This window comes from Phyllobates terribilis, unplaced genomic scaffold (assembly GCF_046119375.1).
Source record: "Phyllobates terribilis strain yellow unplaced genomic scaffold, ASM4611937v1 Scaffold_11__3_contigs__length_659146591, whole genome shotgun sequence".
Lineage (NCBI taxonomy): Eukaryota > Metazoa > Chordata > Amphibia > Anura > Dendrobatidae > Phyllobates > Phyllobates terribilis.
This window is the reverse complement of record NW_027362771.1, coordinates 644,595,450-644,610,778: the sequence shown is the minus strand read 5'-3', so window position 1 is coordinate 644,610,778 and position 15,329 is coordinate 644,595,450. Positions and strand designations below refer to the sequence as shown.

At 56.9% G+C, this 15,329-nt stretch overlaps 1 protein-coding gene across 1 annotated transcript; it reads left to right on the top strand.

Moving 5' to 3' along the window:
- Positions 1–8,743: 8,743 nt before the first annotated feature.
- Positions 8,744–13,215, top strand: LOC141165469 (motile sperm domain-containing protein 1-like). The gene is made up of 6 exons (XM_073651066.1): positions 8,744–8,883; positions 10,032–10,260; positions 10,339–10,414; positions 11,952–12,163; positions 12,239–12,403; positions 12,725–13,215. The coding sequence occupies exons 2-6, from the start codon at positions 10,086–10,088 to the stop codon at positions 12,754–12,756; spliced, it is 660 nt and encodes a 219-aa protein (XP_073507167.1). The 5' UTR covers positions 8,744–8,883; positions 10,032–10,085; the 3' UTR covers positions 12,757–13,215.
- The last annotated feature ends 2,114 nt before the right edge of the window (positions 13,216–15,329 follow it).

The window sequence follows — 15,329 nt, the reverse complement described above, 5'->3', positions numbered from 1 at the left end:
GTTGGGCTAGTTCGAAATAACGGTTCTCCCCGCAGACAATTGAGACTGACAGCAGCAGAGATGGAGAGGATTTATTCTTGTCTAGGTCGACCTCTCTGAGCGAACCTAGACACAGGCGTTTCCCGACCTCCCCGGGCAGGCACGGATCCGGTGCTCCTTACTGCCACAGTAGAAGCAGCTCCCCTCGGCACGGCGTAAGTCCTGACGGGTTTTGACCATCTTGGTCTGGTCGACCTGCATAGGCTCAGGAGAGTGTACCTGGGGAGAGACGGATTTCTGAAAAGTAGGAGCTAGACGTGGAAACCTCCTCTCACGGGTGACCTCTTTGGCACGCTCCTGGAACCGTAGGTCAATCCGGGTGGCAAGAGTTATTAGGTCATCGAGAGTAGTAGGAATGTCCCGACCGGCAAGTTCATCTTTAATACGGCCGGACAGACCCTCCCAGAAGACGGATACCAGAGCGTCGTTATCCCAGGCCAGCTCCGAGGCAAGGGTACGGAACCGTATGGCATATTGGCCCACGGTGAGACCTCCCTGACGGAGGCGTAGCAGTGATGATGCGGATGAGGTCTTCCGTCCGGGTTCGTCGAAGACTTTCCGGAAAGCCATGAGAAAGGCAGGCAAGTCGGACACCAGGGGGTCTCCTCTCTCCCATAGAGGATTTAGCCAGGCCAGGGCCTCCCCGGTGAGATGGGACATGATGAAGGCAATTTTGGCCCGGTCGGAGTTAAACTGGTGGGACAGGAGTTCAAAGTGCAGGGTGCACTGATTTATGAAGCCCCGAGCCTGGGCGGAGTCGCCTCCGAAGCGAGGAGGTGCAGAAAGCCGGGGTCCGGGGTAGGATACCATGGTATTAGTGGACAGCGGAGCTGCCGGATTGCGAGTCATGGCACTGGCGGAGGTTGCTGGCGGAGCAGTCAGAGTGTCCAGGCGAGAATTGACATTCCGCAGGTGACCCAGGATGGACTCCTGTTGGGACCTCTGACGGGACAGTTCATGACACAGGTCCGAGAGCGAGGGAGCTTGGGTGCCACCGGGTTCCATGGCCCGAGCAAACTGTAACGGGTCTGGGAGGCGGAACCTCTGAGCTACTATACAAGGGGGCGGTCCTTGTAAGGGAGCGGGTGGCGACCAGGCAGGCAGTCACAGCAGGTGACCGGGACAGTCTCTAGAAGAACGGGCAGGAGGTCACGGCAAGTGACCGGGGCAGTCTCTGGATGAACGGGCAGATGGTCACGGCAAGTGACCGGGGCAGTCTCTGGGTGAACGGGCAGATGGTCACGGCAAGTGACCGGGGCAGTCTCTGGGTGAACGGGCAGATGGTCACGGCAAGTGACCGGGGCAGTCTCTGGGTAAAGGGTTGGTACGACCTGTGGCGGCTGATGGTAGACGTGAGCTCCCAGGTGAGCAGGCGAGAGTCTCTGGATAAACGGGTGGTCACAGCATGTGACGGCGGAGCCTCCAGGAAGACCAACAGACAGGCGGCAGATGAGCGCTCCCAGGTGAGCGGGCAGAAGTCTCTGGACAGGCGGGTGGTCACAGCACGTGACGGCAGAGCCTCCAGGTAGGCTAGCAGACAGGCAGCAGATGAGCGCTCCCAGGTGAGCGGGCAGGAGTCACTGGACAGGCAGGTGGTCACAGCACGTGACGGCAGAGCCTCCAGGTAGGCTAGCAGGCAGGTAGCAGATGTGCGCTCCCAGGTGAGCGGGCAAGCTGGTCCATAGACAGACTGACAAGAGTTGGAAGGCAGACCGTCGGACCTCAGGCAAGCAGGCAGGTAGTTGATGTGCGCTCCCAGGTGAGCGGGCAAGCTGGTCCTTAGACAGACTGACAGGAGTAGTAAGGCAGACCGTCGGACCTCAGGCTAGCAGGCAGGTAGCAGAATATCAGGCAGGAATAAGACAGCAAGCTGGCAGGAATCTGGCAGGTATCTGGCAGGTAACTGGCAACGGGACCTGAGGGCTGAAGCAGAGTAGTGAACAGTGCAACAACATTGCTCGGGCACCTCCATTTTGGAGGAGGTGCCTTATATATGGTGAAGTCCTCCGGCCATTGGCCGGGGACTCCTTAGGACGGCGCGCGCGGCCCCTTTAAGAGGGAGGGAGAGCGCGCGCGCGCGCCCTAAGCACAGTGGCCGGGAAGGAGCGCGCGCTGCCAGCAGAGCGGGAGGAGGACGCCGGGCACGGAGCAGAGAGGTGAGGGGAACAGCGTCCCTGCCTAGCAGAGGGCAGGGAAGCCGGCGCTACAGTACCCCCCCATTTAGGCCCCCCCTAAGGAGCTCTGTATATAGTGTCAGTATACAGGTAATACAGTGATCACCAGTGACATTATACACAGGAGCTCTGTATATAGTGTCAGTGTACAGGTAATACAGGGATCACCAGTGACATTATACACAGGAGCTCTGTATATAGTGTACAGGTAATACAGGGATCACCAGTGACATTATACACAGGAGCTCTGTATATAGTGTATAGTGTACAGGTAATACTGTGATCACCAGTGACATTATACACAGGAGCTCTGTATATAGTGTATAGTGTACAGGTAATACAGTGATTACCAGTGACATTATACACAGGAGCTCTGTATATAGTGTCAGTGTACAGATAATACAGTGATCACCAGTGACATTATACACAGGAGCTCTGTATATAGTGTATAGTGTACAGGTAATACAGTGATCACCAGTGACATTATAGACAGGAGCTCTGTATATACTGTATTGTGTACAGGTAATGCAGTGATCACCAGTGACATTATAGACAGGACCTCTGTATATATTGTCAGTGTACAGGTAATACAGTGATCACCAGTGATATTATACACAGGAGCTCTGTATATAGTGTCAGTGTACAGGTAGTACAGTGATCACCAGTGACATTATACACATGAGCTCTGTATATAATGTACAGATAATACAGTGAACACCAGTGACATTATACACAGGAGCTCTGTATATAGTGTATAGTGTACAGGTAATACAGTGATCACCAGTGACATTATACACAGGAGCTCTGTATATAGTGTACAGATAATACAGTAATCACCAGTGACATTATACACAGGAGCTCTGTATATAGTGTATAGTGTACAGGTAATACAGTGATCACCAGTGACATTATACACAGGAGCTCTGTATATAGTGTACAGGTAATACAGTGATCACCAGTGACATACCCAGGAGCTCTGTATATAGTGTATAGTGTACAGGTAATACAGGGCTCACCAGTGACATTATACACAGGAGCTTTGTATATAGTGTCAGTGTACAGGTAATACAGGGATCACCAGTGACATTATACACAGGAGCTCTGTATATAGTGTCAGTGTACAGGTAATACAGTGATCACCAATGACATTATACAAAGGAGCTCTGTATATAGTGTCAGTATACAGGTAATACGGTGATCACCAGTGACATTATACACAGGAGCTCTGTATATAGTGTCAGTGTACAGGTAATACAGGGATCACCAGTGACATTATACACAGGAGCTCTGTATATAGTGTACAGGTAATACAGGGATCACCAGTGACATTATACACAGGAGCTCTGTATATAGTGTATAGTGTACAGATAATACTGTGATCACCAGTGACATTATACACAGGAGCTCTGTATATAGTGTATAGTGTACAGGTAATACAGTGATTACCCGTGACATTATACACAGGAGCTCTGTATATAGTGTCAGTGTACAGGTAATACAGTGATCACCAGTGACATTATACACAGGAGTTCTGTATATAGTGTATAGTGTAGAGGTAATACAGTGATCACCAGTGACATTATAGACAGGAGCTCTGTATATACTGTATTGTGTACAGGTAATACAGTGATCACCAGTGACATTATAGACAGGAGCTCTGTATATACTGTATTGTGTACAGGTAATACAGTGATCACCAGTGACATTATAGACAGGAGCTCTGTATATATTGTCAGTGTACAGGTAATACAGTGATCACGAGTGATATTATACACAGGAGCTCTGTATATAGTGTCAGTGTACAGGTAGTACAGTGATCACCAGTGACATTATACACATGAGCTCTGTATATAATGTACAGATAATACAGTGAACACCAGTGACATTATACACAGGAGCTCTGTATATAGTGTATAGTGTACAGGTAATACAGTGATCACCAGTGACATTATACACAGGAGCTCTGTATATAGTGTACAGATAATGCAGTGATCACCAGTGACATTATACACAGGAGCTCTGTATATAGTGTATAGTGTACAGGTAATACAGTGATCACCAGTGACATTATACACAGGAGCTCTGTATATAGTGTACAGGTAATACAGTGATCACCAGTGACATACCCAGGAGCTCTGTATATAGTGTATAGTGTACAGGTAATACAGGGCTCACCAGTGACATTATACACAGGAGCATTGTATATAGTGTATAGTGTACAGGTAATGAGGGGGCCACGTATATCAGGACAGGGATGATGGGGCTATGCATACAAGGATTGGGGGATTAGGGGGCCATGCATACCAGGATAGGGGGATGAAGGGTGCCATGCATACCAGTATTGTGGATGAGGGGTGCCATGCATACCAGGATAGTGATGAGGGGGCCATGCATACCCGGATAGGGATGAGGGGGCCATGCATACCACGACTGGGGTGAGGGGGCCATGCATACCAGGATTAGGTCTGAGGGGATCATGCACACCAGGATAGGGATGAGGGGGCCATGCATACCAGGATTGGGATGAGGGGTGCCATGCATACCAGGATAGGGATGAGGGGGCCATGCATACCAGGATTGGGGATGAGGGGTGCCATGCATACCAGGATAGGGATGAGGGGGCCATGCATACCAGGATTGGGATGAGGGGGCCATGCATACTAGGATTGGGGATGAGGGGTACCATGCATACCAGGATTGGGGGTTGAGGGGTACCATGCATACCAGGATTGGGGGATGAGGGGTGCCATGCATACCAGGATTGGGATGAGGGGTGCCATGCATACCAGGATTGGGGGATGAGGGGTGCCATGCATGCCAGGATTGGGGGATGAGGGGGTACCATGCATACCAGGATTGGGTGATGAGGGGGCCATGCATACCAGGATTGGGGGATGAGGGGTACCATGCATACCTGGATTGGTGAATGAGGGGACCATGCATACCAGGATTGGGGATGAGGGGTACCATGCATACCAGGATTGGGGGATGAGGGGTACCATGCATACCAGGATTGGGGGATGAGGGGTGCCATGCATAACAGGATTGGGGATGAGGGGTGCCATGCATACCAGGATTGGGGGATGAGGGGGTACCATGCATACCAGGATTGGGGGATGAGGGGGTACCATGCATACCAGGATTGGGGGATGAGGGGGCCATGCATACCAGGATTGGGGGATGAGGGGGTACCATGCATACCAGGATTGGGGGATCAGGGGGCCATGCATACCAGGATTGGGATGAGGGGGCCATGCATACCAGGATTGGTGAATGAGGGGACCATGCATACCAGGATTGGGGATGAGGGGTACCATGCATACCAGGATTGGGGGAAGAGGGGTACCATGCATACCAGGATTGGGGGATGAGGGGTGCCATGCATACCAGGATTGGGGATGAGGGGTGCCATGCATGCCAGGATTGGGGGATGAGGGGTGCCATGCATACCAGGATTGGGGGATGAGGGGGTACCATGCATGCCAGGATTGGGGGATGAGGGGTGCCATGAATACCAGGATTGGGATGAGGGGGCCATGCATACCAGGATTGGGGGATGAGGGGGTACCATGCATACCAGGATTGGGGGATGAGGGGATACCATGTATACCAGAATTGGGGGATCAGGGGGCCATGCATACCAGGATTGGGATGAGGGGGCCATGCATACCAGGATTGGTGAATGAGGGGACCATGCATACCAGGATTGGGGATGAGGGGACCATGCATACCAGGATTGGGGATGAGGGGTGCCATGCATACCAGGATTGGAGGATGAGGGGTACCATGCATACCAGGATTGGGGGATGAGGGGTGCCATGCATACCAGGATTGGGGATGAGGGGTGCCATGCATACCAGGATTGGTGGATGAGGGGTGCCATGCATACCAGGATTGGGGGATGAGAGGGTACCATGCATACCAGGATTGGGGGATGAGGGGTGCAATGCATACCAGGATTGGGATGAGGGGGCCATGCATACCAGGATTGGGGGATGAGGGGGTACCAGGCATACCAGGATTGGGGGATGAGGGGGTACCAGGCATACCAGGATTGGGGGATGAGGGGGCCATGCGTACCAGGATTGGGATGAGGGAGCCATGCATACCAGGATTGGGGATGAGGGGTACCATGCATACCAGGATTGGGGGATGAGGGGTGCCATGCATACCAGGATTGGGGATGAGGGGTGCCATGCATACTAAGATTGGGGGATGAGGGGTGCCATGCATACCAGGATTGGGGGATGAGGGGTGCCATGCATACCAGGATTGGGGGATGAGGGGGTACCATGCATACCAGGATTGGGGGATGACGGGTACCATGCATACCAGGATTGGGGGAAGAGGGGGCCATGCATACCAGGATTGGGATGAGGGGGCCATGCATACCAGAATTGGGGATGAGGGATGCCATGCATACCAGGATAGGGATGAGGGGGCCATGCATACCTGGATAGGGATGAGGGGCCATGCATACCAGGATAGGGATGAGGGGGCCATGCATACCAGGATTGGGGATGAGGGGTGCCATGCATACCAGGATAGGGATGAGGGGGCCATGCATACCAGGATTGGGATGAGGGGGTCATGCATACTAGGATTGGGGATGAGGGGTACCATGCATACCAGGATTGGGGGTTGAGGGGTACCATGCATACCAGGATTGGGGGATAAGGGGTGCCATGCATACCAGGATTGGGATGAGGGGTGCCATGCATACCAGGATTGGGGGATGAGGGGTGCCATGCATGCCAGGATTGGGGGATGAGGGGGTACCATGCATACCAGGATTGGGTGATGAGGGGGCCATGCATACCAGGATTGGGGGATGAGGGGTACCATGCATACCAGGATTGGTGAATGAGGGGACCATGCATACCAGGATTGGGGATGAGGGGTACCATGCATACCAGGATTGGGGGATGAGGGGTACCATGCATACCAGGATTTGGGGATGAGGGGTGCCATGCATACCAGGATTGGGGATGAGGGGTGCCATGCATACCAGGATTGGGGGATGAGGGGTGCCATGCATACCAGGATTGGGGGATGAGGGGGTACCATGCATACCAGGATTGGGGGATGAGGGGGCCATGCATACCAGGATTGGGGGATGAGGGGGTACCATGCATACCAGGATTGGGGGATCAGGGGGCCATGCATACCAGGATTGGGATGAGGGGGCCATGCATACCAGGATTGGTGAATGAGGGGACCATGCATACCAGGATTGGGGATGAGGGGTACCATGCATACCAGGATTGGGGGAAGAGGGGTACCATGCATACCAGGATTGGGGGATGAGGGGTGCCATGTATACCAGGATTGGGGATGAGGAGTGCCATGCATACCAGGATTGGGGGATGAGGGGTTCCATGCATACCAGGATTGGGGGATGAGGGGGTACCATGCATACCAGGATTGGGGGATGAGGGGGTACCATGCATACCAGAATTGGGGGATCAGGGGGCCATGCATACCAGGATTGGGATGAGGGGGCCATGCATACCAGGATTGGTGAATGAGGGGACCATGCATACCAGGATTGGGGATGAGGGGTACCATGCATACCAGGATTGGGGGATGAGGGGTGCCATGCATACCAGGATTGGGGGATGAGGGGGTACCATGCATACCAGGATTGGGGGATGAGGGGTACCATGCATACCAGGATTGGGGGATGAGGGGTACCATGCATACCAGGATTGGGGGATGAGGGGTGCCATGCATACCAGGATTGGGGGATGAGGGGGTACCATGCATACCAGGATTGGGGGATGAGGGGTACCATGCATACCAGGATTGGGGGATGAGGGGTACCATGCATACCAGGATTGGGGGATGAGGGGTGCCATGCATACCAGGTTTGGGATGAGGGGGCCATGCATACCAGGATTGGGGGATGAGGGCCATCTGCTGAATGCCCCTCATTACCAGCGCCCCTCTGACAACTCCTCCTACCAGAGAAGAAAGAAATGGTAAATGGGCGTGGATTGGGGTGTGTCCAGGGGCGTGGCCAAAATTCTTTCTCTTCTTCAAAAGTTGGGAGGTATGGTGTGGTGATATATCCGGACACTGCACTGTATGTCGGCACTATATAATATATATACTGTATAATATGTGGGGATGTCGCAGGTACAACGTTTCCGCTATTTATAAGTCTCTAAGGCTGTGTAGATGGATAGAAGCTATGGCCGCTACCATGGCAACCAGTGGGACACTTCCTTTACGGAGTTTCACCGCTGAGTCTTCTCTGTTTGTCCTTTGTCGCCCTCTGCCGGCTGTTGTGTGACTTGTCTTCGTATTTCTATGAGCGGAACAGAAAACAGGTACAGAGAATATCCGTGACGAGTTTGTCTCCATGACAGCGGCCATTTTGTGTATGATTTGTCCTTTATTGAATGGATTTTGGTCTCTGAGAAAATGGCGACAGCGCAATAAGTTTTCAGCGTTAAGTCATAGCAGAGGGTGGTTCTTCCTGTTGCTAAGCAACGGCAGCGGCCAATGTTGATTGGTTATCTCTTGGCCAATGATAGTACTGGGAACAGGACACCGCCTCTGTGCTGTGGAATGATTCCCGGTAAACAAGTGAGTGACGTCAGTTCTGACCAATCAGAACGATCGAGCAGAACACCGGGAAGTACCGGAGAGATGGCGGAAGCTGCAGGTAACGCTGCAGTCCCGGGAGTATACAGGAGTATACAGCCCCGCCGGTCTGTACAGTTATATAGGAGATGGCACTAGACATCTGACGTCACTGTGACGTCATCCGTGTCTCCTCATATAGTATAACCTCTCTCGTGTGTGATTTCACGTGTGTGGCCAGTGACATCATAGTGCGAGCGGCCAGTGACGTGTTCCTGTGTCTACTGATGATGTCACACTCTCCTGACGGTCCTGGCGGCATGGCGCTGTCCTGGCGGCGTGGCGCTTTCCTGACGGTCCTGGCGGCGTGGCGCTTTCCTGACGGTCCTGGCGGCGTGGCGCTGTCCTGGCGGCGTGGCGCTTTCCTGACGGTCCTGGCGGCGTGGCGCTGTCCTGGCGGCGTGGCGTTTTCCTGACGGTCCTGGCGGCGTGGCGCTGTCCTGGCGGCGTGGCGCTTTCCTGACGGTCCTGGCGGCGTGGCGCGGTCCTGGCGGCGTGGCTCTCTCTCTCTCCTGGCGGCGTGGTGCTGTCCTGGCGGCGTGGCTCTCTTCTGGCGGCGTGGTGCTCTCCTGACGGTCCTGGCGGAGTGGTGCTCTCCTGACTGTCCTGATGGCATAGCATTCTGATGTCACGCTCCTGATGATGTCGCGCTCTCCTGGGGGTGTGGCGCTCTCCTGACGGTCTTGGCGGCGTGGTGCTCTCCTGACGGCGAGGCACTCTCCTAATGATGTCACACTCTCCTGTCGGCGTGGCGCTCTGTCTCCTGTCGGCGTGTGGCTCTCTCTCCTGTCGGCGTGGCGCTCTCTCTCCTGTCGGCGTGGCGCTGTCCTGACGGTCCTGGCGGCGTGGCACTGTCCTAATGATGTCACACTCTCCTGGCGGCGTGGCACTGTCCTAATGATGTCACACTCTCCTGGCGGCGTGGCGCTCTCTCTCCTGGCGGCGTGGCGCTCTCTCTCCTGGCGGCGTGGCGCTCTCTCTCCTGGCGGCGTGGCGCTCTCTCTCCTGGCGGCGTGGCGCTCTCTCTCCTGGCGGCGTGGCGCTGTCCTAACCGTCCTGGCGGCGTGGCGCTCTCTCTCCTGGCGGTTCAGTCTCTTCCCTGATGACGTCACCGGTGATGTCTCCGCCACGGGGTCCCGTGTGTTCGGCTCACCCTTCTGTCTCCCGCAGGCCCCTGGGTGTCGCTTCGTCTCGTGTCCTCCGGGATGTGATGTCACCACTGCCATGCAGCGGGGGGCGCCAGGAGCAGAGCGGAGGACGGCGCCTGTTCCCCCCTCGCTGTCTGCTCTGCCCGTCTTTGTGTTTCCTCCGGCTCTGGACTTCTACGCTGACGAGCAGAGCAGCCACAAGCAGGTGCTCACCCTGTACAACCCCTTCCCCCGGGGGCTGCGATACAAAGGTAGGGGGCGCTCCGCAGACGCACTGCGCAGAGCCGGAGCGCAGCCGTCCTGTGACCGCCATCTCTTCTTCTCTGCAGTCCTGTCCACAGCTCCGCTGCGTTATACCGTGATCGATGCCGAGGGGATCGTCAGGCCGAACTCCTGCATAGACATGTGAGTATGTGAGGGGGCGCCAGCCGAGTGAGTGGTTAGGCATGGAGGAGGGGCCGAGTGAGCGGTGAGGCCCGGAGGAGGGGCCGAGTGAGCGTTGAGGCCCGGAGGAGGGGCCGAGTGAGCGGTGAGGCCCGGAGGAGGGGCCGAGTGAGCGGTGAGGCCCGGAGGAGGGGCCGAGTGAGCGGTGAGGCCCGGAGGAGGGGCCGAGTGAGCGGTGAGGCCCGGAGGAGGGGCCGAGTGAGCGGTGAGGCCCGGAGGAGGGGCCGAGTGAGCGGTGAGGCCCGGAGGAGGGGCCGAGTGAGCGGTGAGGCCCGGAGGAGGGGCCGAGTGAGCGGTGAGGCCCGGAGGAGGGGCCGAGTGAGCGGTGAGGCCCGGAGGAGGGGCCGAGTGAGCGGTGAGGCCCGGAGGAGGGGCCGAGTGAGCGGTGAGGCCCGGAGGAGGGGCCGAGTGAGCGGTGAGGCCCGGAGGAGGGGCCGAGTGAGCGGTGAGGCCCGGAGGAGGGGCCGAGTGAGCGGTGAGGCCCGGAGGAGGGGCCGAGTGAGCGGTGAGGCCCGGAGGAGGGGCCGAGTGAGCGGTGAGGCCCGGAGGAGGGGCCGAGTGAGCGGTGAGGCCCGGAGGAGGGGCCGAGTGAGCGGTGAGGCCCGGAGGAGGGGCCGAGTGAGCGGTGAGGCCCGGAGGAGGGGCCGAGTGAGCGGTGAGGCCCGGAGGAGGGGCCGAGTGAGCGGTGAGGCCCGGAGGAGGGGCCGAGTGAGCGGTGAGGCCCGGAGGAGGGGCCGAGTGAGCGGTGAGGCCCGGAGGAGGGGCCGAGTGAGCGGTGAGGCCCGGAGGAGGGGCCGAGTGAGCGGTGAGGCCCGGAGGAGGGGCCGAGTGAGCGGTGAGGCCCGGAGGAGGGGCCGAGTGAGCGGTGAGGCCCGGAGGAGGGGCCGAGTGAGCGGTGAGGCCCGGAGGAGGGGCCGAGTGAGCGGTGAGGCCCGGAGGAGGGGCCGAGTGAGCGGTGAGGCCCGGAGGAGGGGCCGAGTGAGCGGTGAGGCCCGGAGGAGGGGCCGAGTGAGCGGTGAGGCCCGGAGGAGGGGCCGAGTGAGCGGTGAGGCCCGGAGGAGGGGCCGAGTGAGCGGTGAGGCCCGGAGGAGGGGCCGAGTGAGCGGTGAGGCCCGGAGGAGGGGCCGAGTGAGCGGTGAGGCCCGGAGGAGGGGCCGAGTGAGCGGTGAGGCCCGGAGGAGGGGCCGAGTGAGCGGTGAGGCCCGGAGGAGGGGCCGAGTGAGCGGTGAGGCCCGGAGGAGGGGCCGAGTGAGCGGTGAGGCCCGGAGGAGGGGCCGAGTGAGCGGTGAGGCCCGGAGGAGGGGCCGAGTGAGCGGTGAGGCCCGGAGGAGGAGCTGGCTGAGCGGTGAGACCCGGAGGAGGAGCTGGCTGAGCGGTAAGGCTCATCTGCCCAGAGGAGCACTCAGGGATATTTGTGCAGGATGGCCCCAGGATTACACGTGCGGCTGGCGCGGATCTCTGGCCGTTCTGCTCTCACCTTCCCTTCATTCTCCCGTAGAGTCACGCGGCATCGGGATATCCGCGCCCGGCACTATGGCACCCCGGACCGGTTCCGGGTGGAGGTGTGGGAGGAGGGCGGTGGACGAGGTGTTGTCGGGAGTAAGGACATTCCTGCCACATTGCACCCAACTAAACCGCAGTCCAGAGAGCGAGGAGCGCGAGACCCCGCAGCGTGGCAGCCGCCCTCCCACCTCTTCTCCATGCGGCAAGGTAGGAGCGCAGCTGTGAGGGGGCACCAGCGCCGCTTATCTCTACCTATCCTGTACCCGGTGTCTCTTGTGCCAGGTGTTTCCCGCCCTCTGTCTCCTGGACTCTTCAGTCTCTACGTCCTGGTGGGGCTGATCGCGCTGCTGGTGCTCATGCTGCCGCTGCACGGGGACCCCCGGAGCCTCCTCAACGAAAACCTCCACGTCTCCGTCATCCAGAAACTGGTTGCTGCCTATGTGTTAGGTAAGTCACAGCTCTGCTCCATCAGGTCTTATCCTCCAGAGCTGCACTCACTATTCTGCTGTTACATCTTATCCTCCAGTCACCTCCAGAGCTGCAGTCACAGCTCTGCTCCATCAGGTCTTATCCTCCAGAGCTGCAGTCACTATTCTGCTGTTACATCATGTCCTATCTTCTGGTTGCTTCCTGCAGCTCTGGCGGTGATTGGAGCAGTGTTCTGGCAGCTTCGCGTGTAGCTCTTGCTGCAGCTCTGGTTGTGTGGAAGTCATGGTTAGGGTCTGGGTAATCCTCCGTTCCTGACCCTCTCACCTCTGCCCCCTGCAGGCCTCCTCACCATGGTTTTCCTCCAGGCCTGATGATGTGCAGGAGGGACGTGTCCATGTGTCTCCTGGCGGCCATACTTGCCTCATGTATGGGGGATGTCAGATCTTCACCTTCTGCCTCGTTGGACATTAGCCAGATGTGTGGGGTCAGCAGACACCGGAGCTGCCTGGAGTGTGAGCTCAGGGGACGAGCCGCCATGTTGTCAGTACAACCGCGTGCTGCCGATATAAGAAGGTCCAGTAGTCTCTGCAGCACCAGAAGGCTCTGCTGTGTAAGAGCCATATCGTGGGACAGTTGTGTATATTGATGTAGATCTGTGAACGTTCTGTATTCCGGCCCCTCCCCCGCCGCTCGTCTGCAGAGCATTACTCACAATGTGGTCTGCAGAGATGGGGGAGGTTCAGTTTTCAATCTTTTTGTATGTGCATGTAACACGATCTTACCGAATAAATCTATCCCTCGCGCTGATGAGGGGGTGATGTTCAGTTTTACAGCATGCTGAAAAGCGAGATTACTCATCTGCTGGTCAGTATCAAAGCTAACAGGATATCATAAGGAATAAATGAAAAAAAAACGATTGAGAACCGGACCTGAGTGGAGAAAGCGTCCAGCCACAAGAATCTGATGCGAGCGTGGACCCGACAGCAGGAAACGTCCGAGCGCCGACCTGAGCCAAGGAAGCATCGGACCGCGAGAATCGCATCCGAGCGCCGACCTGAGCCAAGGAAGCGTCGGACCGCGAGAATCGCATCCGAGCGCCAACCTGAGCCGAGGAAGCGTCGGACCGCGAGAATCGCATCCGAGCGCCGACCTGAGCCGAGGAATCGTCGGACCGCGAGAACCGCATCCGAGCGCCGACCTGAGCCGGGGAAGCGTCCGACTGCGAGAATCGCATCCGAGCGTCGGACCGCGAGAATCGCATCCGAGCGCCGACCTGAGCCGAGGAATCGTCGGACCGCGAGAACCGCATCCGAGCGCCGACCTGAGCCGGGGAAGCGTCCGACTGCGAGAATCGCATCCGAGCGCCGACCCGAGCTGGGGAAGCGTCGGACCGCGAGAATTGCATCCGAGCCCTGACCTGAGCCGGGGTAGCGTCCTAGCTCAAGAATCGCATTCAAGCTCCGAGCCGAGGAAGCGTCCGACCGCGAGAATCGCTTCCGAGCGCCGACCCGAGCCGGGGAAGCGCCCGACCCCGAGAATCGCATCCGAGCGCAGTCCCGAGCCGGGGAAGCGTCCGACCCCGAGAATCGCATCCGAGCGCAGTCCCGAGCCGGGGAAGCGTCCGACCGCGAGAATCACATCCGAGCGTCAACCCGAGCCGGGAAAGCGTCCGACCGCAAGAATCACATCTGATCTGAGCTCCGAGCCGGAAAGCGTCCGACCGCGAGAATCACATCCGAGCGCAGACCCGAGCCGGGGAAGCGTCCGACCCCGAGAATCACATCCGCGCGCCGACCCGAGCCTGGGAAGCGTCCCACCTCAAAAATCGCATCTGATCTGAGCTCCGAGCCGGAAAGCGTCCGACTGCGAGAATCTGGTCCGAGTGTGGACCTGAGTGGCGGAAGCATCGGACCTGAGTGTGGATGTGATGTGAGCGGTGGAAGAGGACGATTACTAGGATTTGATCCCAGTGGGGGCAGAGACTGACTGAGGATCAAGATGTGACTGGAAGTATCTGCCAATCATGAGGATCAGATCTGAGCGCGGATGTGAGCGGAGGAAGCAGACGGTCTCATTAGTGGTCTGCAGGACGTGGCCTTCATCTGTGTGTGGGCAGCAGAGGATCCTGTAGAAACCAGTGTAACCTCCTCCTTCTTGCAGTCGTATAATTACAGTGAAGCCATTTCTCTTTTGCACGGGGAGAATTCTGATTTTCAGTGGCAAAAGATTGAGGTCAAAGTGTTTGGAGACAGATGAGCAATGGGAGGAGAAGTAAACAACAATTCCATGAGCATCACCACACTGAATGCCATCATGGATGGAGCCTTGGTGACGACTGAGGAAAGACAATGAGGTCAGCTGCACCATCAAATCCATTTACCGACTAGATCCTACAGAGGTGCAGGTTTTAGCATGTCCTCTCTATATTGAGACTTTGTTAAACTCACCAAAAAATATCATCTCTGCAGAAGAGAAGCCATCGTTACTCAAGAGTCCATGATCACAAGTGTCAGGGAACGGGGGAGAGAACACAGATCCCACCGCTGCCACCGACACTCCGCTGCCTCCAATCGTCAGGACAATTACGCAAGTGACTGACGAGTGATGGATGAGGCTGCGGCTCTTTTCCCTACTGGGCCGGTTATTGGGGAACTCACAGTTGAGCGTACAACAAGAGTGGGCAATTAATGTTCACGAGGGGCCACAGGAGACCCTGACTGTTGTGGAGGCCCGAGCCAATAGGCTGAAATTAATTCTGCTCAATATTAACATTATTTAGATTGTATCACAATATTGAGCAGAATTAACTATGCTGACATCCCCCTATATGAGCCCCCACATAGCCCCCTATATATCATATGAGCCCGCACACAGCCTCCTATATACAGTGTGAGCCCGCACACAGCCTCCTATATACAGTGTAAGCCCGCACACAGCCTCCTAT